The sequence below is a fragment of the Strix uralensis genome, chromosome 27 (genome assembly GCF_047716275.1).
Source record: "Strix uralensis isolate ZFMK-TIS-50842 chromosome 27, bStrUra1, whole genome shotgun sequence".
NCBI classification, from domain to species: domain Eukaryota; kingdom Metazoa; phylum Chordata; class Aves; order Strigiformes; family Strigidae; genus Strix; species Strix uralensis.
The window spans coordinates 6,424,188-6,447,427 of record NC_133998.1 but is presented as its reverse complement, the minus strand read 5'-3'; the positions used below and the strand labels follow the sequence as shown (position 1 = coordinate 6,447,427).

The 23,240-nt window shown below is 53.1% G+C and overlaps 1 protein-coding gene across 5 annotated transcripts in view; it reads left to right on the top strand.

The window, feature by feature from the left end:
- STK11 (serine/threonine kinase 11) overlaps positions 1-23,240 on the top strand; it is a 42,839-nt gene that overhangs the window by 16,954 nt on the left and 2,645 nt on the right. For all 5 annotated transcript variants that reach the window (XR_012626584.1, XM_074851951.1, XM_074851955.1 and 2 more), the window contains exons 5-8: positions 141-277; positions 793-920; positions 8,378-8,435; positions 16,404-16,600. Coding sequence is in view for 4 of the 5 variants with exons in the window: in XM_074851951.1 (XP_074708052.1) it covers positions 141-277; positions 793-920; positions 8,378-8,435; positions 16,404-16,600 (520 nt within the window). In the remaining variant the exon portion in view is untranslated. The remainder of the gene's footprint in view (positions 1-140; positions 278-792; positions 921-8,377; positions 8,436-16,403; positions 16,601-23,240) is intronic.

Here is a 23,240-nt window from a genome sequence, read left to right as displayed (position 1 = left end):
CTGTGGTGGCCCGTTCTCGTGACGGGTGAGTAGATGTTCAGTAGCAGAGTTTTCTCCTTTTGTTTGCCAGGTGAAACTTTCCTGAGAGTTACAATTCGTTTGCCTTGAAGTTTGAAACTAATCAGTCTCTCCTGCTGCAGGCATTGCATCCCTTTGCCGAGGATGACACGTGCAGAACGAGCCAAGGGTCGCCAGCATTCCAGCCACCAGAAATTGCCAATGGCCTTGACACCTTTTCAGGCTTTAAAGTAGACATCTGGTCCGCAGGGGTCACACTGTAAGTCCCGTGCAGCATCCAGGGATTGCAATAAAAACTTAGAAGCCCCCAGACAGCTCAGTCGCATGCTATCTGCTGTCAGCGCTGCTCTTCTGCGTGTTGCTGGGGGAGCAGGGAGGGTGTATGTGCGTTGGTCCATTCTTGGGGTGGCTTCGTGTTCCCCGAAGTACTTGTAATTCTGAAGAAAGTAGTCTTTACTCTCAGTGAGTAACTGCCAGCCATTCCTCAGCATCCGAGATGCACAGCTACTGTAATAATAGAAACCACAAATATCTCTAGTATTTATTTTTAAGTTTCTTCCATCCCAGCCTGTCAGGGAGATGTCTTGGTGGCTTTGACTCATGTGAATGAAGAGGCTGTGATAAAGGAAGGCTACGTTTAAAGAGGCATTCCAAGTACTGTCAAATATTCAACTTCTAGTTTCCTCTTGCCTTCTTCTGGTTTACGTAGTCACATAAGAACACAACACCTGTTCTGTGCTTTTTCTCACACAGCTTCTCCTTCTGCCTTTACAGATACAACATTACAACGGGTCTATACCCTTTTGAAGGGGATAATATCTATAAATTATTTGAAAACATTGGAAAAGGTGACTACACAATTCCAGAGGATTGTGGTCCTCCGCTCTCGGACTTATTGAGAGGTGAGTCTCCCAACTGACTCTAAAAGGGTAAAGTTCATAGCTACAACAAACGCTCCGCTTGCGTAGTGCCAGGGGACAGCTTCTCACCGAGGGTGCTGTGAAGGTTCAGGACCCTGTTAGAAAGGGAGGTTATGCTTGTGAACCTCATAAGACCCTGAAAGATCTTTAACACTGGTGTTTTCCTGAGATACGCTAAACCCTGCATGGGTTGCAGTCACTGCTACTCCATGAAGAGTTGGTTCTTGCATTATGTTTCTTGTGCTCTGAGAAGCTTTTAAGTCTAAAGACAAAGTCCACAAGAGGTTTTAACTGGCATCATAGCACTGATGCAGGTTTTGCAGGTGAGAACACTCAAGTAAATTCCTTGCCCAAGCTTTCTGTAATGTGAAATACTGAGTACTCGGGTTCTGCTGTCCTTCCTCATCAGCCTCTGCTCTGAATTTATGTGCTTCAGTCCCAGTTGTCCCCCTTCCCCCTGAATTTAGAGCTGCAAGGGTATTGGAGCAAAGGGACTGGTGCCCACTTCACAACAGGGCTGTGGGAGAAACAGGAGTAGCACTTTCTGGGTCGGAGGAGAGGGTTGTGGCTTTTGTTAGTTTGTGGTTTTTTGCTCCTGTCACCTACTGCAATAGTTTGAGGTCCGGTGTTGAACAGTCGCTGCTTCTGGGCTGAACAGTCAGGGCAGCAGTTATGCTGTGCGCAGCGGCCAGCTTGGTGGGCGATGCCCGTTTGGGAGCGGGCAGGATGCGATTCCAGCCCGCGGGAGATCCTGACCAGAGTTCCTGCCGCCTCGCCGGCAGCGAGACAGCCCGGGGCAGCGGTGCCCCCCAGCCCTCTGAGCCGGCTTGCCCTCTCCTTCTTTGTCTTCAGCTGTTTGTGAAAGACCAGACCTCAAATACGAAACGGGGCTGTCTTGTTTCAAGTTTATTTTTCTGGTTCTCGTGCTGCACGGACTGAAGAGGTCGGTGTGGGCCAAGGGCACTGTGAGCAAACCAAGTCAGCTTCCCCTCCTGGGCTCAGCAGCGCCGTCCGGTCTGCTCGGGACACGGGGGTGCTGCGCTGTGTCCTCTGCGTGGCCGTGGTGCTGGTGCAGTCTGTGGCCAACCAGGTTATCGGTTTCGAAGCATTTTACAGCTGCGCTTCATGCTACGAACAGCCACAGTTGTGCCTCTGCAGGACAGGCTGCGCTGCCCGTGGGCTCCCCGGACGGCTGCGAGGAGCCGCAGCTCCAGCCTGGACCCTTCCGTGCCCCGTGGGGTCGCCGCCGTGGCCCGGCGCGGTGCTGGGGACGCCGGTGGCCCGGCGCGGTGCCGGCTGCGTGCCGGGTGGCGGCAGGTGGTGCTGTCTGGCCGAGCTCTGCCGCCGCTGCCGGGACTCCCCGCAGCCCCCCGCTGCCGAGGAGGTGCCAGACCCCCTGCAATCCTCCTCCTAGGAGACGATTTTAGCTTCTCTGGCCCCACGCCGATTATGAAATAACTTATTTCCCCGTGTTTCAAAAAGCATTAACTAGCTTTAACAGCTTTCAGGAAGCGTTGCACAAAGCACAGCTCCCGCTGGCGCTCGGCACAGCCGGTGTCGCGGCCGTGCTGCTGAGGCTGATGTGGCCACCGCTCACGGCCCAGCGCTTCCGACCGGTGCGTGTGTCGTGTCGTACCCGCGTGCCCCGGGGAACGATGTCCCGAGCTACACGTGGCGTTTGATTTGTGAACGCTGACTCAAAAAACGGCCTTTTCTGTGAGCCTGGGAATTGCCCAAATGGAGTAAATGCAGTGGTCCATCTAGGCTGGCAGCCAGTCTTCTAAAGCATCCAGCAGAAATCATTTGAGGTTTGTGATAAGCCTCTCAGCTGCACTTAGTGTTGTCCCCCAGGGAAAATGAGCGTGGCAGTTGTTTCTCTTTTCTTGTCCCGAGGATATTGATAGCTTAAAATCTTACGCTTCATTAGCGAAATAACTCCCTTTTTAGTTCTCTTTCCATCCCCTGTATGAGACCTGGCGTCAGAATTTCCTGCTTTTCCTTCTGCCTCATTTTAAAGAGAGGAGCCTCGCACTGGGTGCCCGGTGTCCATCCCTCGCAGCCCAGCTCCAGCCTAGCTGCTGTCCGTCTGCCTCCCGGCTGGGTTTGGCCACACTGGAGGCGCAGGCCGAGTGCCTTCGGCAGCAGAGGAGCGTGTCTGGGAGGAGATGTCCGTGTCCCTGTCAGCCTGACCCTTTCTTCCAGGGCGGTGGAAGCCCAAAGGATTCCTCGTGCTGTCCTCCCTGCGTCCCACCTGAGAACCTCTCCCACCCCTCATCTTGTCGTATGCACTTGTTACACAACAAAAGCTGGCAAAATTCCTGTTATCCTTGTGTGGTTTGACATACTTTACTTTTTCTAGCAGTTAGAGTACCCAGTGGACCCGAGGTGACTGACTCAGGGAGCGGGGTGGCCCTGGCTCCCTCCCCTCGGTGGAGGCCCGAGCATCTCCCCAGCCCAGCAGGCAGCAAGGCAGCTGCCGAAGGCGAGGGCTGAGCCTTGCAGTGGTGATACTACGTAGCTATGGTGACAAAACCCGAATGCTTTATTTAGTTCTTGCTTTTCCTCCAGAACATCTGCATTTCCTGGTAGGTGCCTGCTCCTTCTGCAGCAGGTTGAAGCTGAATCAAAAGCCTGCAGATCAGATATTGTCAATGGCTGGCTGAGGCTTTTGTGTGAGCAGCACAGACACCCACAGCTCAGCTCTATCTCACTAGAGACTTTGTTTCGCCTTTGCATTGCTTTTAAAAGACTCTTAAAGCACTCTGCAGTGCTGCAAGCATTTGTTCTGGTTTTATTGTAAGGGAGAATTCAGCGCACTGCAAAGTGCTTTTTTCCTCTCTGGCTGTAAGTGCTGTACTGACCACAGTACCGGTCTGGCTGTGAAGCAAACGCTAGAATGCACTTCTTAATGTTTTTCTGTTCTTCTGTTGACTACTTTTGTAGTGTTTTTTTCCTTTTTCTCCCTCTTGAGCTTGTCTTTGTTTCTTTGTTCCTCTTTCCAGGAGAAGCAGAGTTTAGAGGACTTAAAGCTTCAGTGGTATTTGGCCTGTAAAGAGACTTAGGTGACAGTGTATTTCACCAGATTAGTTGGGATGCTGCTCCTCTTTTTGTCTCCTTAATCAGGGATGAGGCTTTATTTATACTCCTCACTGATGGAAAAGAGAAGGGCTAGTACTGTTCTGTGTGTACAGTCGGTAAAGATGTGTCAGAGTGGAAGCATTTATAAATAGCCTTAAGGTTCTTCTGTCACCATCTGCACATGACTTATCAACTTGTATGCAGTTTGCTTCTGGACAAGAAAAATGCACGAGGTCAGCTTTTCTTCCTGCTTTTCTAATATACTTTTACTGAAGGAGAAAGCTCGGAGACTGCGGTCCCCGCATGAAGCGCCTGGATTGATTTCCAGGCTCTGCTGCAGACGCTGTGACCAGGGACAAGGTGGTTTCTCATTTCTGTGTAACTGCTGTGACCCTTCATTACGGGTGGTGAGAGGACGTGTGTTCTGATGGCAGTGGGCTGCTCTCATTCTGTCGTAGCAGGGTGTCCCCGAGCCAACAGGCAGAGGCAGGCTGGTGTCCGTAGCCCAGCCCGTGGCAAGTCTTCTGCGTGTGATCAAAGACTCAGGGTTTGCCTGCAGAGGGAGTTTGGCTGGAACGCCTGGCTGTGCTTGTGGAGGACGAAGGAGAGGGGAAAAGTCCTGTCCCGTTTTACAAATTGGACTTACACCGCTTTTATATTGCTTTTTTTAAATGTTGATCTGAGTTGGAGACGCCAAAGTGAAATGCAGGTTGAGTCCATTAACTCCTGCTGTCAGATTCCTTCCTGCTCCTCAAACGACAGACCAAAGATCGGGCTGTCTGCTAAAAACTAGATATTCCACCCCATGAGATAATGCCGTGCTTGTTCAGGGCTATTGAAGTGTGTGGGCTGGAGTCTGTAATGAGCTCAAGACACACTCGTGGTCCGCAGTTTCCGGGTTGCCACTTGACATAATTTGAAAGGGGTTTGAGGCTGCAGCGGGCCCAGCGCGGCACCGTGCCGGGGCAGGGCTCGGCGAGCCCGGCGGCCTCCCGGAGCGTCGCCCCCTTCCAGCGCGGCTCAGCCCTCCGCACAGCTACACTGCCTGGAAATCTTTACCCTAAATGGTAGAGAGTGTGCGTGGTGGCTGTGGGCAGGCGCTCGGAGATGACTTGACTGGTGAAGGGTACGTGATGTTTTGTCTCGACGAAGGCTCTTTGCAGTGCAGGACTTCAGCCACGGAGCTGCCACGAGTGACTCACAGAGCTGAAGGCGTGAATGGACATTTTCAGTGATTGGACTTTCCATTTTCTTTCAAAATACAGTCTTTTTTCCTTAAAGTAAATATTCTTTTTGGTCAATTATCTTCTTTATGCCTTTTTAATTACTTGAGAACAGTCCAGCTCTCTGCACCATAGCTATCTGTAACTGGTGCTGTTAGGCCCCTTCTAATAATTTGCCTTAGAACTTTATCCTCTGCTTGTACTGGTTTCATCCGGTAAACGCCTCGGATTTGTTAGCCCTGTCATTCCTTAAACAATATTTGAATTGCTGCACGTTATTTTTCCCTTTGGTCGAAGCAAGCTGCTTGTGAGGCTGCTCCAGCTCCTCTTCTGCAGCACCCTGGTGAAATCAATCCCAGACTGGGAGTGCAGGAGCCTTGGGACAGTCCCACTGTACTTCAGATTTCGGGGAAGAGTTTCTAGTTGTATCTGCTTGGATGCGCAGAAGTTTATCCTGAACTTGATAACAAGCTGGATTCCAAAGCCACCTTGAAATTTATCTTTAAATAAATAAATTGGGGTGGGGGTGGTGTCCTGACTTACCTGTTTCTGATAACATTAACAAGATAACCTAGCCAGTACTTGCTCTGGTGTCCCCTAGACATCACGTAAGATCTTTCTGCAGTCCTATTTAAAAAAAAAAAAAAGCCAGCACATTTGAGCAGCTCAGCTGTGAAGCTACTGTCTAATAATCTTATTAATAGGTTATTTAATTAGGTGTGGGATTTTTTTTTTTCTCTGAACCACCTTCCCATTTTGTTTTCCAATTATTATTTCTTTTCTTGTAAGGTGAGGAGAAATTCCATCTGAATGTGAGAAAACTCCTTTACTGCAAGGGTGGTTGAGCACAGGAACAGGTTGCACAGGGGGGTTGCAGAGTTTCCATCCTCGGAGACATTCGAAACCCAACTGGCCACAGTCCTGGGCAAGCTGGCCCTGCCCTGGGTGATCCCCGAGGTCCCTTCCAACCTCAGCTGTTCTGTCGTTCCGAGAAGGCTGCAGGGACTGCCAGGGATGCGTGCTGGAGTACAGAAGAAAAGAGGAGCACACTGCAAGGACCCTGATAAAGGCCATGTTAAAATGATAATTTTTAACTGTAAGGGGGTTTGTGTTATAGTACTCACTGAAAAAAGGGCATTCCCCAGCACCAGTTCACTGACAATGGCCAAGGTGAGGAAACAACTTGGAGTTAGCCCTGCCAAAGCACCTAAACGTTGTGTTGCAGCAGTCTGCAGGATGGCAGGATTCAGGATCAAATCCCTTCTCTGCTGAAGATGGTTCAACCATGTCTCCCCTTCTCTCCCCCTCGCTGTGAGACCGTCTCAGAATACGCCTTCGGTGGGGTTCGGCACTGCCGCTGGCGTTAGTCACCTCCTGCCGCCCAGGACTTTGTCTGTAGCTGCTGCCTGGGCTGCTGGCGGCCTGTTTGCCGGGCTCCAGCCTGGTCAGGGGAGAAGGGACCAGGGATAAGGAGCTGCCCGCGGTTTAGAGCTCTCGAGCACGGAGCAATCTTTCTCTGGTCTTGGCAAGCCAAGGGGTGATTTCCAGCGGGCTCTGAAGGCTCTGCTGAGTTCATGAGGCAGGTGCCTGTGCTGCGCTTCACCTCCTCCAACCTGGAGAGGTCTCCCCGTGTTTCACCGACCTCACAGAGATGTCATGGGGATCAGCGGTGACCCCAGCTGCCCCGAAGCCGTTAGTGCTGTCATCAGCACTGACAAACCTCTACAAATTGCCATGGCAAACTGGATTTGGGTTTCTGGGGGAAAATAACTTCAGTCCTTCCACGCTATACCTTATCTTTGCCCATCTTCATTACTGTTAGTAGTGTGATACAAACTGAACTAACAAGGAAGATGTTCTGGAGCAGCTTTTGTTATCACATGTGCTGTTGGGGATTTATCTCTTCCATTATCTTTGTTCAACAGCACTGCAGAAACCGATCCGCAAAGCCCTTGCAACTTCTTACTTGAAGTACAGCCTCTCTTTCCAGCCCTCCCTTCCCAAGTGTCCACCCAGATGTATCTCCCATCCTTGTGTTTGCACTGTGTCCTTGTACTGCCCCTCCCCAGCACTCTGCACTGTTTGCTCCTTGTCCTGACTTTAACTCCTGTCTGACCGTCTGTTCTGCTTCCTGGCTTTGCTTTTCTTCTGGTTGCTGGAGACAGGGTCCTCCTGCTCTCTCACCTCTCTCCCAGACCGTACTCTTCATGCTGCCTGCGCAAGACTCCACAGTGCTAGTGCTTCAAGAGCAACAAGGAGGTATCATCCACTAAAAGCAAAACTTGTACAGCAGTGAGACTTTGTTAACATTCATTAGATTAATATATTCTTGGAACCTTCACTGGAGAATATCTTGGATGCTGCTGGATGGGGCTTGTTGGGTCCCACTGGTTAGTTTCTGAAGAATACGGCAAAACTTGCTACTTCCCTTCTGTTGGATTGTGAAGCTTTTTAAAGACAGTGGAGCAGAGTGGGCATCTCATGAGTCTGTTTAAGGAATCCACCTCCCTCTCCTAGAGAGAATACTGATAAGCTACTTTTCCTCTCCCCCCTCTTTTCACCCCCACCCCAGTTATCTTAGCAGATGATGCCAGAAATCAAACTCCTGGCTAGGACAAAAGGATGGACAGTAGGATTATTTTTTTTGTCAGTTCTTCCCAGCTGTACTTCCAGAATAGAATTTCACTAGTTTCTGGGATGCCGAGCAGCTGGATATGTGCTATGCCGAAGGCTTTGGCTCTTCCATGGAGAAAGTTCACTGGCTTTATCTGGGAAATGCAAAGTCTTGATGTTCTCCGCCTGGAGACGTGCTCGGACATACGATCCAGGGCTGTACCAGCCTCTGTCCCCGCTGTGTGAAGGAGGGGAAGGTCGTGTCCACTTTGCAGGTGGGGAAACAGAGGAACAGACTTGATCAGGGAGTCAGCAACGGAGTTGGGGTTTTGTGCTGAACTTCCCGTGAGCGATGCGCAGCCCCTTCCTGGAGGCAAAGGCTTCCTAAGCTGCCGGGAGGACTGGACACACCAGTCGCTGTTGGGGGAGGGAGGTGGGAGGGAAGGGTTCAGCTTTATGCTTCCTGTCTTCAGCTTGGCTGAGAGCATCTGTGATCACACCTGGACTTTTTTTCCTTCTTTTCAGGGATGCTTGAATACGACCCAGCCAAGAGATTTTCAATACAGCAGATAAGGCAGCACAAGTGAGTGTTCAGCTTCTTCCTATTAGTCATTCTCTTTCTGCTTCTTATGCTAATGTACCTGTGCTATTGCTCTCAACTCATTTTTCCTTTTGACAGCAGACACATGGAAGTCACTAGATATCCTTCCTCCAGCTCTGCTGGAGCCCTGGCAACCCCTACTTGGCTTTTTTTCCTCCTATTAGAGCATCCGGTTAAAGCATTTGAATTGCTAACCAGTAAATAATGAATATGTTGAAAATATGTTTCTAGTGTGACTGGTTCTTGACAATTAAGGGTTCTGGATAATTTTTTTCAGAGGTCAGCTAGTACTAACGGAGCAGAAGAACAGGGGTTCCTTAAAGCTGGGTTATTGAACTAGGACTGTTTAGAAATGTGGGTTAGTTCTGGTTTTCTGGACAGTCTAGTGACAGAAATATCCCTTGATATTTGCTCCATATGGAATCAGTATGTGGAGAAGCGTTCCAGGACAATAGGAAATTTTTTTTCTTTTGCTTTAATGTCATACTCCCCCCTCCCCCATATCCTCCCCCTTTATCCCTGCCATTGTCTGGGGGGGTGGGGGGGGAAGGCCCCGTTATCTCTGAGGGTTTTTTTTTAAAGGATCTGTTTGAACATGCTGCCTCTGAGCAGAGATTTCCTGGGCGGATAAAAGTACAAGAACAAAAAGCATCATAAGGATGCTTCATCGCGGAGGCTGCATTAGCTTATCTCCTCTTTGAATAGGAAGTGCTTCTGAGGACGCGCAGAGCTGCCTGCTGGACCGCAGCTGCTCGGCAGAGCTCCTGCCTGCGAGCTTGCCCAGAAAGCTTTTGGGAACCTTGTAAAAACAAGGCTCTGATCCTGGAAGGTGATGGGCCTGCTTTGTGCTGCCTGCAGGCAGGAAGGGCACTGTTTTCTTCTTGTGTCTCTTGGAGAAAAAAAAACCCCAGCAGTGGTAGCCATGTGCTGTCAGATGATGATCCCTGGTAGATGTTACGGCACGGGAGGCATCTGCAGGAGCCACAGAACAAACCCTGACAGGCTTGAAGCGCACTGGCGTTCTGCAGAGGAGCGACTGCGGCATACCCCTGACGAAGATCAAAGAGCCTGGGGAGGCAAGTCTTGCCTGGTCAATTAATTAAGCAGGCAGGCTGACTCTTTTAATAGTAGCCAAGCACTGTGCGTTGGTTGTTTCACTGGGTCTGGGAGATGATGGGAGCAGGCGTTTGCTTTTCAGGGCTGCCCTTCCCCATGCACATGGCTCCCAACAATAGCTGGGCCACAAGAGGCTGCTTGGGGCTGGCTCTTCAGTGCCACATCCCGTACAGAGCCGGGCTTCGACACAATAGCTCCTGCTGTCGCTGCCTGGCCTCCCCTCTGCCGCCCAGGACTAGTTTCAAGCACCGTATGCTTTTGTACTTCATAATGAAGTCGTTGTGTTCATTACAGCCAGTCGTGGGGTGGCGATCAGCTCGCCGCGCAGCCGAACCGACGCTTTGTCAGTGAGCGCCGTGGAGAAGCGCGGCAGGAACCGAGTCTCGTCCCGAGCAGGCGCTGAGTGAAACGCTGAAGGCGCTCTCTTCCCTCCCAGTGCCTTCAGTGAACTGCCCCTCGCCTGGGGCAGCGTGCCTGCTTCTCCTCTGTCACTGCTCGGTGCTCGAGCTGCTTCCCTGACTCAACAGACTCGATTTTATACTCCCATGTGGCAGGGAGTTTTTGCGTCAGCTTTGCCCAGCTGGAAGCAGAGAGGTTTCTCTGGAGACCCTGCCGGTACTTAGAAAGCAGGAGAAAGCAGAGCACGCTGCTGGCGTGGAGGGCAGGCGCAAGCCTCCCGCACTGCGCGGGCACAGCCTGCCCGTACCTGGGCACAGCTGCTGGCAGCCGGGCTCGCGGCGCTCAGAGGGGCTGAACAAAGACTCTACCTGCAAACACGGGAGCATTCCCAAGGCTTAGGCTCTTATTAGTTTTCTGTGAGCTTAGCCAGTGCTTCTTAACAGGCTTTTCTCCCCTATTAGTAATTGCCTCCTTCCTCCTGCTGTGGCATCCCAATAATTACATCAAGCACAGCAGAGCTTGCAGCCTTGGGCTTTGGATGTGTCTGTCCATCTCCTTTTTGTGAGTAGCATTGTGCTAAAGAATCCAGCGTTTGGTTCTCTTGGCTTTTCTTTAAATAGAAGAGAAGCTTAGCCCTTATGCTTAACCTGACCCTGATTTTTTTTTTTTTCCATTGAACAAAGCGATCGGAAGGGCAGCAGGTAGCCATTCAGATATTGTCAGAGGGTTTTTGGAAAGCATTTTAGTAAGAAAAGACTTGATTTCTAGAATCCTTAGATTTCTAGTGTGTGGGGGAGTAATAGTCATTAATGATTTTGGGTTTTCTCTACACTCCTCCCACAAAAGCATGTGTTAAGGCACAGGAACTAGACTATAGAAACATCAAGCGACTTACCCGGGCTGCCCTGCTGAGATGGATACTGGCTCAAACCAGAATTACCCGGTGCCTTTCCGAGCTGCTGGAAGTCTCCTTTTATGTCTTTGAGCTGATGTTACTGGTGCCTTGCTCATACAGACAGTCGAGATTATCAAAGTGCCCTGAAAATCAACAGAAATAGCCCCCGTGTCCTGGGCAGTGGGTTTTTTGCTTTGGAGCCACGTGCTGCTGGTGTCGGCACGATGGGAAGGGGCCGCGTTCCCCTGCCCCGCGGGGACGGGTGACCCCAAGGGGATGTCACCCAGCGAGCGTCCTGCGGCCGGACACTCCCGAGCTGGGCGCTCGGATCCACCCGGGGTTGGATGAACAGCTCACATCTCACCTTCCACGCAGGGATGTTTCTTACTCTTGTGGTGGGATCAAGGATAAAAGGCTTAATCAGTGTGTCAGGAAGTACTGAGCGTTGCTCCGGGAAGCAGCAGAGCTGCAGGAGGCAGAGGAGGCAGCCAGGCACGTGGTTCTTGCCCAGCGATGGTAATTCGGCCATTCCTCCCTTTCTTCTTGTCAGCTACTCCAAAGGCTTTTCCCCCCTGCAGTGGCAGCCCTGCAGGAAGAGTCTGCTTAGTTTTATACCTGCCAGCTGCCTTTCTCCTCACCTCACTTCCTTAGCTGAACTCTTGCATCAAACTCATGTTTCTGCACTTTGTTTTAATTCAGCAGGACAAAACTAAATTCTCTTTTTCTTTGCCTTCAGAGGCTTTTGAAACCTAGTCAGGCTGTGCAGCGCAGACCTGCGAGTTGTAAATGGAAATGAATTAAAGCGCTCTCAGCCTGTCATCTAAGAGTTTATGAACTGCCAGAAGCTGACCCCTGAATAACAATGAAAGGGCCTTGAAACCTGCTCTTCCCAGAAGGATCTGGATAGGAGGATGGTCAATGGAAAACTGACACTTTCAGTTCACCTCGGAATATTTTGTACTCCTGGGGTGGGGGCGCGGGGCAGTGAAGAAAAGCTGCCGAGAGCCCGGGAGGGAGCAGCCCGCTCCCGACAGGTTGTTCCCCAGCTCCTCTCTACCCCGCGCTTTTGCTGAAGGGCTTAATGCTCGTATACTGCGTTTTGTAACTAATTCACTGACCCTGCTGCAGCACTTAAAGTGATGAAGTGGATGCAGAATTCTACCTCTGTCCCTTGTTTCCAAGGCAACCATCTTGCCTTCCTTCTCCAGAAGTGTCACACTTAATTTGTTCAGTCATAGATACGATTGCAAGAATTTATAGCAAGAAAGGGAAGGCACTTCCACCTTCTATTAGCGGAGGTGCAAATTAACCTGCTGGGCTAGTGCCTCCTCCTGAGGCCCTGGGGCTGCCGTGCCACCTCCCCAGGTGCTTCTGCTCACCCCGGAGTCCTCCCGCGAGGTTGGGAGGGTGGCTGGCGGGTGCTCTGCCTCGCTGTTCAAACCCCGGGTCCCGAGCCCCTTGGAAAGCCGCGTGTGTTCCCACTGTGGATTCCTTTGCAGGCACCAAGCGTGCTCCTTCGCTTCTGCGCCTGCACGGGAGGGAGCGAGCGGGGTTTCCCTTCACCTCTGCAGCCGCACGGATACTCGTGGGCTTTCCTGTCCCTCGTCCGCGGTGCCCTGCAGTAACCTCCCCTCGGCAGGACTCGCACAAAGCCCCCCTCCTCTGCTTTCTCGCCGAGGCAGCGGGTCTGCCTGCATTCCCCGTGGCAGGCACGTGGAAGGAATCTTTGATTCTACCCACGCTCTGCAAATCGGTTTCGTAACGCACCGGTGTGTGTGACGTGTTAAAGAAGCGCGAGTCTCCACCTCTGCACAGAACACCTCAGCGAGTCTGGACTGTCACCTCTGGCCCCAGCATCAGCTAGGGGAGAACGGCTTCGCTTTCCTACTTCTCCTTCTTTATGAACCTGACTTAAGAACTTGGACATCTCTTGATGTTACAGGAGTTGGAGCAGTGATTGCAGGGGCGCCGCTGTATATTTATTGCTAGCGTGTTGCCTTCCCCCAGGGCGTACTGTTGTGTGCCTTCCGCGTTCGTCTGCGAGAGGACTGAGTTAAACCAGAGCGCTGGTAGTTGCTTCTTGTGGTGGCAGTGACCTTCCAGTAAGTGAAGCCCTTACATGTGTCGTGGGAGGTGGAGAATCATTCATAACTGATCCTTGCTGGCAGGGTGGTGATCTGCAGCTTGGCATCTGGTTTCAGAGAAAATTGTCCATATACAAAACAAGCGAACTGAAATGTTTGTGACCTAGAATGGGAAATGAATTAGCTGTAAGTATTTGGAAGCTGCAGCTGTGCTTACTGATTCTTACTTTAACCTTGCTTATACCAGAACTTGAAAAGAGCAGTGATGACTTCTGATGTGAAATTCGAGCTTGGAAGCTGCAAACCAGACAGGCTCATTAAGCGCTGGTCAGCCCAGTTCCTTTTTACATTCAGTCCTTGACCCTTGCTGTCTTATCTCCCTGTAGATTACAGCAGCCCGTCTGGACACCACTTCTCAACTGGCAGGATCACAATTAATACTTGGGCCGCAGCTGTCTGGAGTTTCTGTGCTTTGCAGGCGTTCTCAGCGAGCTTGCAAAGCAGTAAGACAAGATCTCTTGCTGCTGCTCCCTTCGCTCTGTTTCAAAGGGCGGCGAGTGGCGAAGAGATTCTCGCAGAGCAGAGAGGAATCTGCCTCTTCCAGGGGATGTTCTGGACAAGGGGCACGCCTGAGATCTGCAGAGGCTTTTCTGTTCCCTTGGTGTTAAAGCAGCGGCCTGCCAGCACCAGGCAAACGGCGATGTTTGTGCCAGTGTAGTTGGCTCAGAAAACATCGGTGAGACTGGGAATAACTGGGGGAATGGGGCTCTCAGCAGTGCTCTAACCCAGCTGGTGCAGGGTCGGCGGTGAGGGCCGGGTGAGGAGGGACAGCTCATCTGCCTCGCTGACTGATGGCAGGGTTGCACTGTGGGAGAGGAGCTGCTTTCTGGCTTAGTCAGTGGCCAGGAGCTTCTTGAGCCAGATTAGGGCGTTTGCTGGAGCCAGTGGTCCTCAGCTGAAGAGCAAATCTGCACTAATAACATTTAGCACCAGTGCAGAAAGCAGAATATCTGTCCCTGCTGGAAAACTGCTTGCCAGGAAATACTCTGCTACTCCGTACAGAATTGCTTGAGGCTTCTTCCAAGAGGTCTTTGAATTTTCTTAGAACTTCAATGAATTTCTCTTCTCACTCTATATCCTCATTACCATATATGCATATGCAAGTATTTGAAATCACCTCCCAGAGGATGGAATCATTATGACTAGAGTACAGTGATTCAGGTTTCTGCTGTTAATAAAAACCTATTTTTACTCTTCTGCTAAGTAGGACAGAAGGGAAGAAAGAGGCAGAGCTGAAACACAGCAAAATAAAAACACTAGTTGCTGTAGACTTCTAGGCTTTCTCCCTTTAAAATCTTCCTTTAAAGGCAGTCGTTCTGATCTCACTTGTCCTGTATATTCTGTCCTCCTTAGATCCCTGGTGTTTAGTTTGGATCCCCGTAGCTCCAGTGCCCCTGGCAAAAAACACCCGGGGGCTGCGTCGGCTGGTCTGTCCCTGTGCGAGATGGTCCTGCCGGGCTGGAGCAGCCCAGGCGGAATTTGCCGTCTTGGCAGTCGCTCCCCTGGTGGAAACAGTCTCTCGAGGGAAGGGAATCGGATGCGGAGCGCGGCGTGCCACGCGCACCCCCCGGGCAGCCGTCCCCGGGATGTGCTGAAGCTGTTGGCCAAAGTCTAGTTGTGTCGGACCTGCTCGCCCCTGCTAGTCCGGTCTCTGGGGTCACCTTTTACTTGGCTCTTGTAATGCCGCTTCGTGAACCAGAGGCCACCCGTGACAGGTCAGATCTTGGTTCGGTTCTCCGGCACCTTCCGGAGCCGCTGCCGTGGCCGCAGCTGCCGGCACCGCGTGGTGCGAGCACGGAGGGAGCTCGGCGGCAGCGTGGCACCGGCTCGCTGGGGCGTCGTCCATCCCTTCGGGCTGTCGGCGTGGAAGGACGGAACATGGTTCCTTGCACGACGCTGACGTGCTCTGTGATTAGCCAAAATACATTTCCTTTAAAAACTTCAGTCTATAGGGACTCCTTCACTCTTTCTTACAGCAAACAGCAAGGTGCTGCCTTCCGCCCAGAGCGGCAGACTGACTTTGCAGCGCAATCCCTGCAGAGGAAAGTTTAAAGATGCTAGTTGTGAAGCAGGGGTTCTGCGTAAGGGCTCACTCCTCCTTCAAATAGCTGATTTGTCCCAATAGCTCCATTTTCACTTATCTCCGAACTCCTTGCTTTTGCTGGATACTCTTGTTAGAATGCCACTTTTTTTTTTTTTAGGCCTACTGTCAAAGCAATGTAAGACTAGAACAAAGTTATAATTACAGTTCTTCTGTGCAGGAGGTGCCTCCAACCCTTACTTGCTAAAATGAATTTGGAACTGGAGTGATAAAAACCAGATGGTTCAGGTTTATAAGAGCTCTTTGGTGAGTGGCTTCAGGCCTCCCCAGTGGTCGTTGGCCAGAGGTTACCGGGTGCCGGTGCGAGCTCTGGAGGGGGAGCGCTCGTGTCACACCAGGCTCGTCCAGGGCAGCAGTCGTCAGGCCAAGAAGTGGATGTGCCGTGAGGGGATAATTGTAGATCTTGACCTGCTTCCGAGGTGTGTTTTCAGAGAGACCTTAAGCTGCTTCCTAAAGCAGAACCCTTTTGTAGCCTAAAGTGAACTTTGAAAATGGGGAGAAAGCTTAGACTTTCTAAGCTGCCTCCTGCCGTGAAAGACTGAGCGTCTCTTTGTGCAGGTAAGTGGCATCTACGTAATGTTTAGCAAGGTGAGCACGAGAGGGAGGTTCATCTGGTGAGGCTTTTTTTTCCCTTTTTCTGTGCAAAGACCAGGAAGAATAGATCCCAGGGGCTTGACTGACATCCAGCCCACAGCGCAGAAACAGGGGGTTGAGTTCAGCGCCGACTCACGAGTTTATCAGGAGAGCAGGCGGCAGCTCAGGAGATGGTCCTACGTGGGGGGGTGCTGATGCCTCCTGACCCTTCCTGCGTGTGGAATGACCCTCCAGAGCAAGGCCTCAGTAACAGCCTGGTGTAGGACAGTCTCCCCGCTAGGCGGGACAGCCCGTGGCTCCGCACGCCGCCCCCAAAGGCAGCGGAACAACGCAGTTTGTCGGGGAGGGGGCGACTGGATGGCCATCGCCTGACCTCTTCGTTTGGTAGCCACGGGCAACCGATTCTCCCTGCAGCGGGACGAGTTGCAGGGGGAGTAGCAGGAGGTGTGTGGGCTGGAAGGGCGTGTTGGAAGTCCCTCGGTCTGGAGGCACCGCTGTTCCCACCTGCGTTCAGGAGAGGGTTGCTGGAGTGTGGAGGCAAGTTTCCAGTCTAGGAAACTTCCAGTGGCCACATGCAGCGCTGGGGGATGTCCCAGAGACAGTCTGGTGTTGGAACCCCGCCGTGAAAGTGCGATGAAAATGTAAGAGGCCACCCATATGGCTTCTGAGATGCTGATGTGATGCTCTTGGACTCTTTGCAGTTGGTTTCGTAAGAAACACGCTCAGGCAGAGGCTCTGGTGCCCATACCTCCCAGCCCAGAAACAAAGGACAGGTGGAGAAGCATGACGGCGGTGCCTTATCTGGAAGATCTGCATGGCTACAATGAGGAAGATGACGATGATGACTTGTATGGCATTGAAGATGATATCATCTACACTCAGGACTTCACAGTACCAGGTAGGAGAGAATGATGCTGGGATGGGTAGGGCAGAAGTAGCTTTTTTTTTTTGTCTGCTTAAAGCTTTTTAGGAAGGGCCTCAAGGTCTGAATAATCCTTTCAGCAGTGGAGGAGACTATTGATTAGGAAGTGGTGTGAGTGACGCATGGTGAGTGAGCCGTGACGCTCCGGATGCCTCGGTCCTTTATTTGATCAACCAGGATGCCCCTTCCTGCGTGTTATCCGCACGGCAGTTTCCTTCCTTCATCCAGTAACGGCTTGCTCCTGCTGGCCTCTGTTGTTTAGCACATTTAATTCTTTTGGCCAGTTTTGCTAGACTGAGTTATTTTGGAGCAGAGCCCTAAAATGACTCAGTGCTCAGAGTAGATGGCACATCTGGGGACGAAGGGTGCTTGTAGCCTTACCCTCAGACCTTTCTTCTGCTCCAGTCTTGGTAACTCTGGTTACAGAATTGCTTCTTTCTTTATCAGGGGTTTCCTGTTGTTTAAGGTAAGCCAACCAGTAAGTACAGGCATGTGTGTGGTTTTAACCAGGCAGCTCTTGCAAAGTGCTGGTAATCGAGCCGCTCTCCTCCCTCGGCCGCTCTGGAGCTGTCAGCTGGGTGGCTTGTGAGCAGGGGGCTGAAGGGCACGGCTGCGGTCGGGCTGAAGACAAGGGCTGCTCGGCTTGGGTCATGGCAGCAGCGGTTCCTCGCTGCTGCTGCCCCTGTTCTCGCTGCCCCCATCGACAGAACGGCAGTTTCTAGGTGAATCGCTCCAGCCTGGTGTAATTAATTGCTTTGGAGGGAGGGTTTCAGGTGCTCCGTGTAGGGATGCGGATTTACTTTACCGCAGCGTGATTAGAGGCTCCTGTGACTGACCTTCCCCTGCGATACGGAAAGCCCCAGTTTCTGTAGTTCAGGACTAACCAAGCTGCTTTAGTTTTTCCTTAATGATGGCCTGGTGGGCTTCTGCGAACCTGAGTAAAAGCAAGGGCTGGTTTTACCAAATCTTGCACCTGAAGCCCTTGGTTTTCTCTTGATTTCCTGGTTACGTGGAAATTGCTCTTTTGAAGCACGATCATCGAAGAATAAAGCGTCAGGCCATGAGTTGTAATAAGCCTCAAATTGTCCCCAACGCTCAAAACTTCTTTGGGCAACAACTTGAACCAAGATTGGCTCCCCGGGCAGCACCTTCCAAGGGGAGAGGGGGAGAGGCTGCGCCGAGCCCAGCGGCGAGTCCCACCTTCGCCGTGCGACGTCGCGGGGTGAGGGCCCGTGGCGGGTGGCCGGGCAGATGTTCAACCAAGCGGATGCGGAGGTGGGTCAGGGGTGGAGCTGCCAAGATGAAGGGAGTCTCGGCGAAGTCAGATCTATTTCCAAGTGCTGATTCACTGGTGGCAGTCGGGTAATTTATAACCTTTTCTAATAGGACTGATGTCCCAGTGCCAACTGGGTGACCTGCAGAGCTCTGTCCTTTGCTCTCTTCTTACAGCCCATAGACTTTTGGGCTAGAATCTGTCCAGGGCCAGGCCTTCCCTCACAGCTTAGGGGTGGCTTTGTGAAAGGAGGGATCCTCTTAAGAATGCGATAGACCCACTGAAGGACAGACTTGATTGCTCGGGCCTTCCTAAGTGCAGAAGCAGGAGGGAGGAGCAGCCAGCTCCATTCCTGTTGTCAGAGGTCGGCCGTTTCCCTCGGCAAGAGCTCACCAGGAACAGCCCGAGTGTAAGTGCCCGAGACGTAATTCTGCAGAAGTCTCAGGGCTGGAAGCCCTGTCACAGACACTGGGGCCTGAGCACAGTGATGAGGCTGCCAGGCTTGAAAATCCATAACTAGCATCACTTACATCCCTTTCTAATTTTCCATTTTCCATTCTGAACTGGCTTCAAGAGGCAGAAGGAAGGTACGGCTGGTCTGTGTGTGCCCGTAACCTCCCTTGGAGGCCCAGCCTGCCCCGGTGACAACCTCTGCGAGAGCGGGTCTATTGCTCTTAGTACTTGACTATCTCACAGCTGACCCAAGAGCCCACAGAACCGTCTGTCACCACTTTTTTTGGTGTCAGACTAGAGAATAAGCGTGTGCGTGTCTCTAACGGTGCTCTGTTGCTTCCCTGTGCGTTCCCAGCTGCAGAGATGGAAGCTGAGGCAGGGCTTAGAGGACAGAGCGGAGCACTGAGCGCTCGTGACGAGCTGTTTGGAGAGGACACTGGGCTCCCGCCGGCCGTGGGTGCAGAAGAGGAGCATGAGGCTTAGCCTAGGCCCCAGAGCTGCTGCTGCTCTCCTGGGCTTCCCGTGGCCTGAGCTAATGGCAGTGGCTGGGGAGTGCAGGAGCATCTCCTTGCTTCATCAGGATCCTGCCTATCTCCAGGACAGTTGTATTATTTCCACAGCAGATAACTTTATTCCGCAAGGGAATCTCGTTCTTTAGTTTTTGGCTTTGTATTTTTCAGCAAAGGTAGCGGCAGGGGTTCAGCATGCTGCAGAGGAAGGTGCTTGGTGACCCCTTTCAGAGTGGGTTACTCAGCTTGTGAGATCCAGCCCGTTCCTGCAGCCCTGCCCCGCGAATGAGTTAGAACACAAGATGCATTCGGGCCTGTTCTCACCTTAGTTAAAAACATTTGGTTTCTTTTTAACTTTTCCAGTGGCGATTAGCCTGCGTTGCTGTCTGGTTTATGCACTTCGTGTGATTAAAAAGTGGAAGCTTAGGCAGACTTCCAACATCAGAGGGTGGCTGTGTGTCCAGCAGGCCCGGGTCAGAGCCATCTGTCCTGGCTACTGCTTGAGGGTCTCAGTGGCGTTATCGTCTGCGTTTGGAAGAACAAGCTGCTCTGTCCTTCCTCTGGAGAGCAGCAGCCGAGCGTGCGAGATCCTCTTCTCGGTGGGGTGAGGGCTGGTGCTGAGCCCCCCTCGGGCTGTTGGTGTCGGCTCCCAGACCTCCTCCTGCCGTGGGTGGCTGTGGGCAGCGTCACTGTCCCGCGCACGGCCGGGAGCCCGGCCTGAGCCCGGCCTGAGCCCGGCTCCTCCCAGTGCTCCTCCGGCCGCCGGCTGAGCCGATGGACCCCGCACATGGGCTGGTGACTCTGGTCACGGGAGATCATCTCCAGCGCGGTCACGTCAGCTATTACACACTCCTAATGCAAGCAGCGGTCTTCAAACCCAAATAAGAGCTGTCACTTGAGAAGATGACAGGCAAATTACTGTCAGATTATTTTTTTTTAAAGTTCTCGTGTGTAATTTGTGCTGTTTCAGAGGGATTAGAGACCTAAAGGTTAATTGTGGCCCCACAGAGCAGCACTTCCCAGGTCACGGTTAGCCGGGGTGCTTGGGCTGGACCTGACTTTGGTTTAAGTGGTGAGCGGTGACGGGTTTTAACCTTTTAGTTATTTCAAGAGTTGTTGCTTAATTGCTATGGGAGGTAGTGAAATAAAGCGCCGCTTCCAGCCAGTCTGGGTGTTCTCACTGCGCCTCTGCAGTGTTGGTGCCCAAGGGGGGGTTCCTGGGGGCTGTCACACAGCTCTCGGGGTGTGGGCTGGAGCTCAGGGCGTCCCCAGGGAACCATCCGGAGCAGGAGGAGGATGGATCCGTGCGGGATGTTCTCGTGCTGCCAGGCAGGGCCCTGGCCGAGGTAGGTCCTTGAGTCTGAACATGTGTGGCTCTTTCCCACCCTTGATTTGGGAACAGATTCGAGCACGGAACAAATTCTTCTCCCTCAGACAAATCGCCCCTGGCTTGGCTCGCCCTGAAAGGACAAAGCGTAGTCCAGAGCGTCCCCAAACCCAGCAGGAATTGGTTTGGACTTAAGCACCGCACAGCTGAGAACTGTCCACTGTGATGGATCGTTCTCGACTTCCCCCCACAAGTCCTGCCCAGGCGGCGGCGGGGGTCGGGCTGTTCACAGCACTCGTACGGAGCCCTTCAAATCCGGCCCAAAAAGGGCCAGAGGGGCCGGTGAGCTGGGCTGTGAAGGTGCAGCTCGCAGTCGCAGTGTTTGTGGTGGACAGAAATCCCCTCCCCACAAGCGCAGCGCTTGAAGCAGCCCCCGGAGGGCCGGGGGCAAGGGGGGAGCCCAGCCTGGGCACAGGGTGCGCCGGGGCTTGGCCTGGCACGGCGAAGGCAGGGGGGCAGAGCCCACCCAGGATAAACGTTCATCCTGGGTTTTGACCTGAGTCTTCCTGCAGGATTCTTGTGAACTCGCTCAGCTCCCTGCGAGCGTTACATTTCTAACAGTGACGCCATATTAAAATAAAAATTTATAAAAAACTTGTAAATGACTGATCAATTCAGCTGTGGTTCTGCTGGGCAGCCAGAGCAGGAGTACAAGTGACTCATAGGTGGGGGTGGGTGTTCAACTGGGGAGGGAAAAGAGGGAACCTCATTAAATCTTGCGTCCTTCGGAGGAAGAAGGGGCTTGGAGAATGTGCTTTTATTTCTAAAGGGTTATTTAAAGATTTATGCAGCTCTTTAGAGAGATTTAAATGTTACAGCCCCTGGTTCAATCGGTGTTAAACATCTCGTGGAGGGAAGTGCTGAGGAGAGGAGAACTGTGGCACCGCGCACGTGACGGAGCCGCCTCTCCGGAGCGGCTGCCTCCTTGTTGGAGAGAGGCAGCGTGTGCGGGAGAGGGATGGAAGCGTCTTGCTTGTTGCTTTTGTGCTGCGTTTCAGATTTAGAAGCTGTGCTCTGCTTTTCTCTCCCCTGCCATTAACCCCTTCCTGCGCTGCAGCCCAGGCCGCCCGCAGAGGCGAACCGCTGCGTAGCTTCATGCTGGGCTTTTTGTTTCTCTCCCTTAGCATTCAGTCCGAGGCTGGAAAATAAAGCCAGGACTGGAGTCTAAGGAAAGCCCGGTGCCTGGAGAGGTGCGTTTCTGGCTGCAAATCATGTATCTGAGCTTGTGTCTGACAAACACCGCAATTGAAAAGCTCTTCATGGTTTTATTTTGAAACCTTTTTTGTGCCTGAATGAGCTGGATGGAGCCATTAAGAAATGTGAGAGGTGGCAAGGACGAACATGCACGTTCCCAACGCCTCTCTCAGCCCCCCTTTTATTTATTTTATTTTTAGCCCTCTCCAGCCGGCAGCGGTAAGGTAGGATGTAGCTGTTCGAGCAGACACAGCACTGGGTCACTGGCTTCCGCGTGGGCAGACAGTTGCCAAGACTTCAACCCATGTTGAATTTTTATTTTCATTAATTTGAACGTCAGCAACTGTCATTGGTGAAGGAGGTAAAATTAGCTCGCAGTTCGCCCTCCCTCCTTGGGATCCATAATAGACTCCTGGGACTGCGCTTTTGAAGCGGGGTGGGAGGGGGAGGAGGGAAGAGTCACACAAAAGACAAATGAACTGTTTGGATATTATTTTTTTTCCCTCCCCAGTCAGAAATATTAATTGACTTGGCCTGAGTTCAGCTGAGGAAGGGGAAGGAGAAGTGTTCAGCTTTGCTCCGAGTGGGGTTATTTGAGGCCCCGCAGACGAGCGCTCGGGGCGCAGGGAGAGGACAGACCCCTGGGGGGGTACGGCCGGGCTGGGCTGGTCTCGGGCTGCGAGCGGCTCCACTCCGTGTCCCTGGGGCAGCTCTGGAGGGGCTCCTCGAGCTGGGCCGCCTCAGCCCCTTCCAGCCACCCCCCGCCCGCTTCAGGGCTCAGAAGCTGTGGGCTCCGTCGCGTGCAGGTGGTTCGGCTTCGTGCCCCCGAGCCGCTGCCCTCGCCAGCCCCTGGCAGAAGGTGTCGGTGGCGCCGGCGGCTCTCCAGGGCAGCGCCAGGAGCTGGATCTGTCAGCGCTGAGCTGTGGATCGATCGGGGCGATGTCTCGGGGTAGCTCCTGCCTGGGCCCGACTCAGCAGCTCAGCCTGGACCTGGTGCTCGCGGCCTGCGCCAGGCCGGGCCGGCCGTGGAAGCCTCGATCCGCGGCCTGAGCCCCGAGGATGCGTTTTCGCTGTAGCTCTGCTCCCGGTCTCTGCACCGGGGAGGTTTAACCACCGGTCCCCACCAGGCAGAGGGGCCGGGGCCGGGCTCCCGCCACCTTCGCTGCTTCGGGGTCTCTGCGAGCGCCCAGCGAGGCTGATCCCGCTCCCCGGCACGAGCCCTCCGGGCAGAGGGAGGTGGGTGCTGCGGTGACTTTGTCTGAACAAGGTGCCCTCCGCGTCCCCTCGCAGCCTTTGGTTCCCAAATGTCTCTTCGCCCGTGGAGGATGGGCCGCGCGTCGCTGCCAGGCGCCCCGAGAGCCGCGTGGGGATGGGGGACGGGAGCCCGCAGCGATACCAGGGAGGGGCGGGGGAGCGCGGGGGTCCGAGGTGGACCCCACTGTCCTCCTCCAGAGAAGGGGCTCTCCCACCTCCCTCCTCCCGGAACGCAGCGGCGGTGGGGTGATCGCTGGCGCAAGTACAGAGATGACGTGCTGCTCGGCCTTGGCGGAGAAAGGATTGAGCATCCTTTAAAGAAAATTATACATAATCGTCTTACAGCCTTCACTTCCACTCAAACCTCTGAGTCATAACTGAAGGGCCCTGGAGCGTGACGCTCCTGTTGGAAGGAAATTGCCTCGGCTGGATCCGGTGGGGGGGAGCCGGGGACCTGACGAATCCTCTCCTCAGCCCCACGTCTGACCGGGGGATGCGCCGCGGTGCCGACGGGAGCCGGACTGGTTCTGTGGTGGTTTCCCCCCC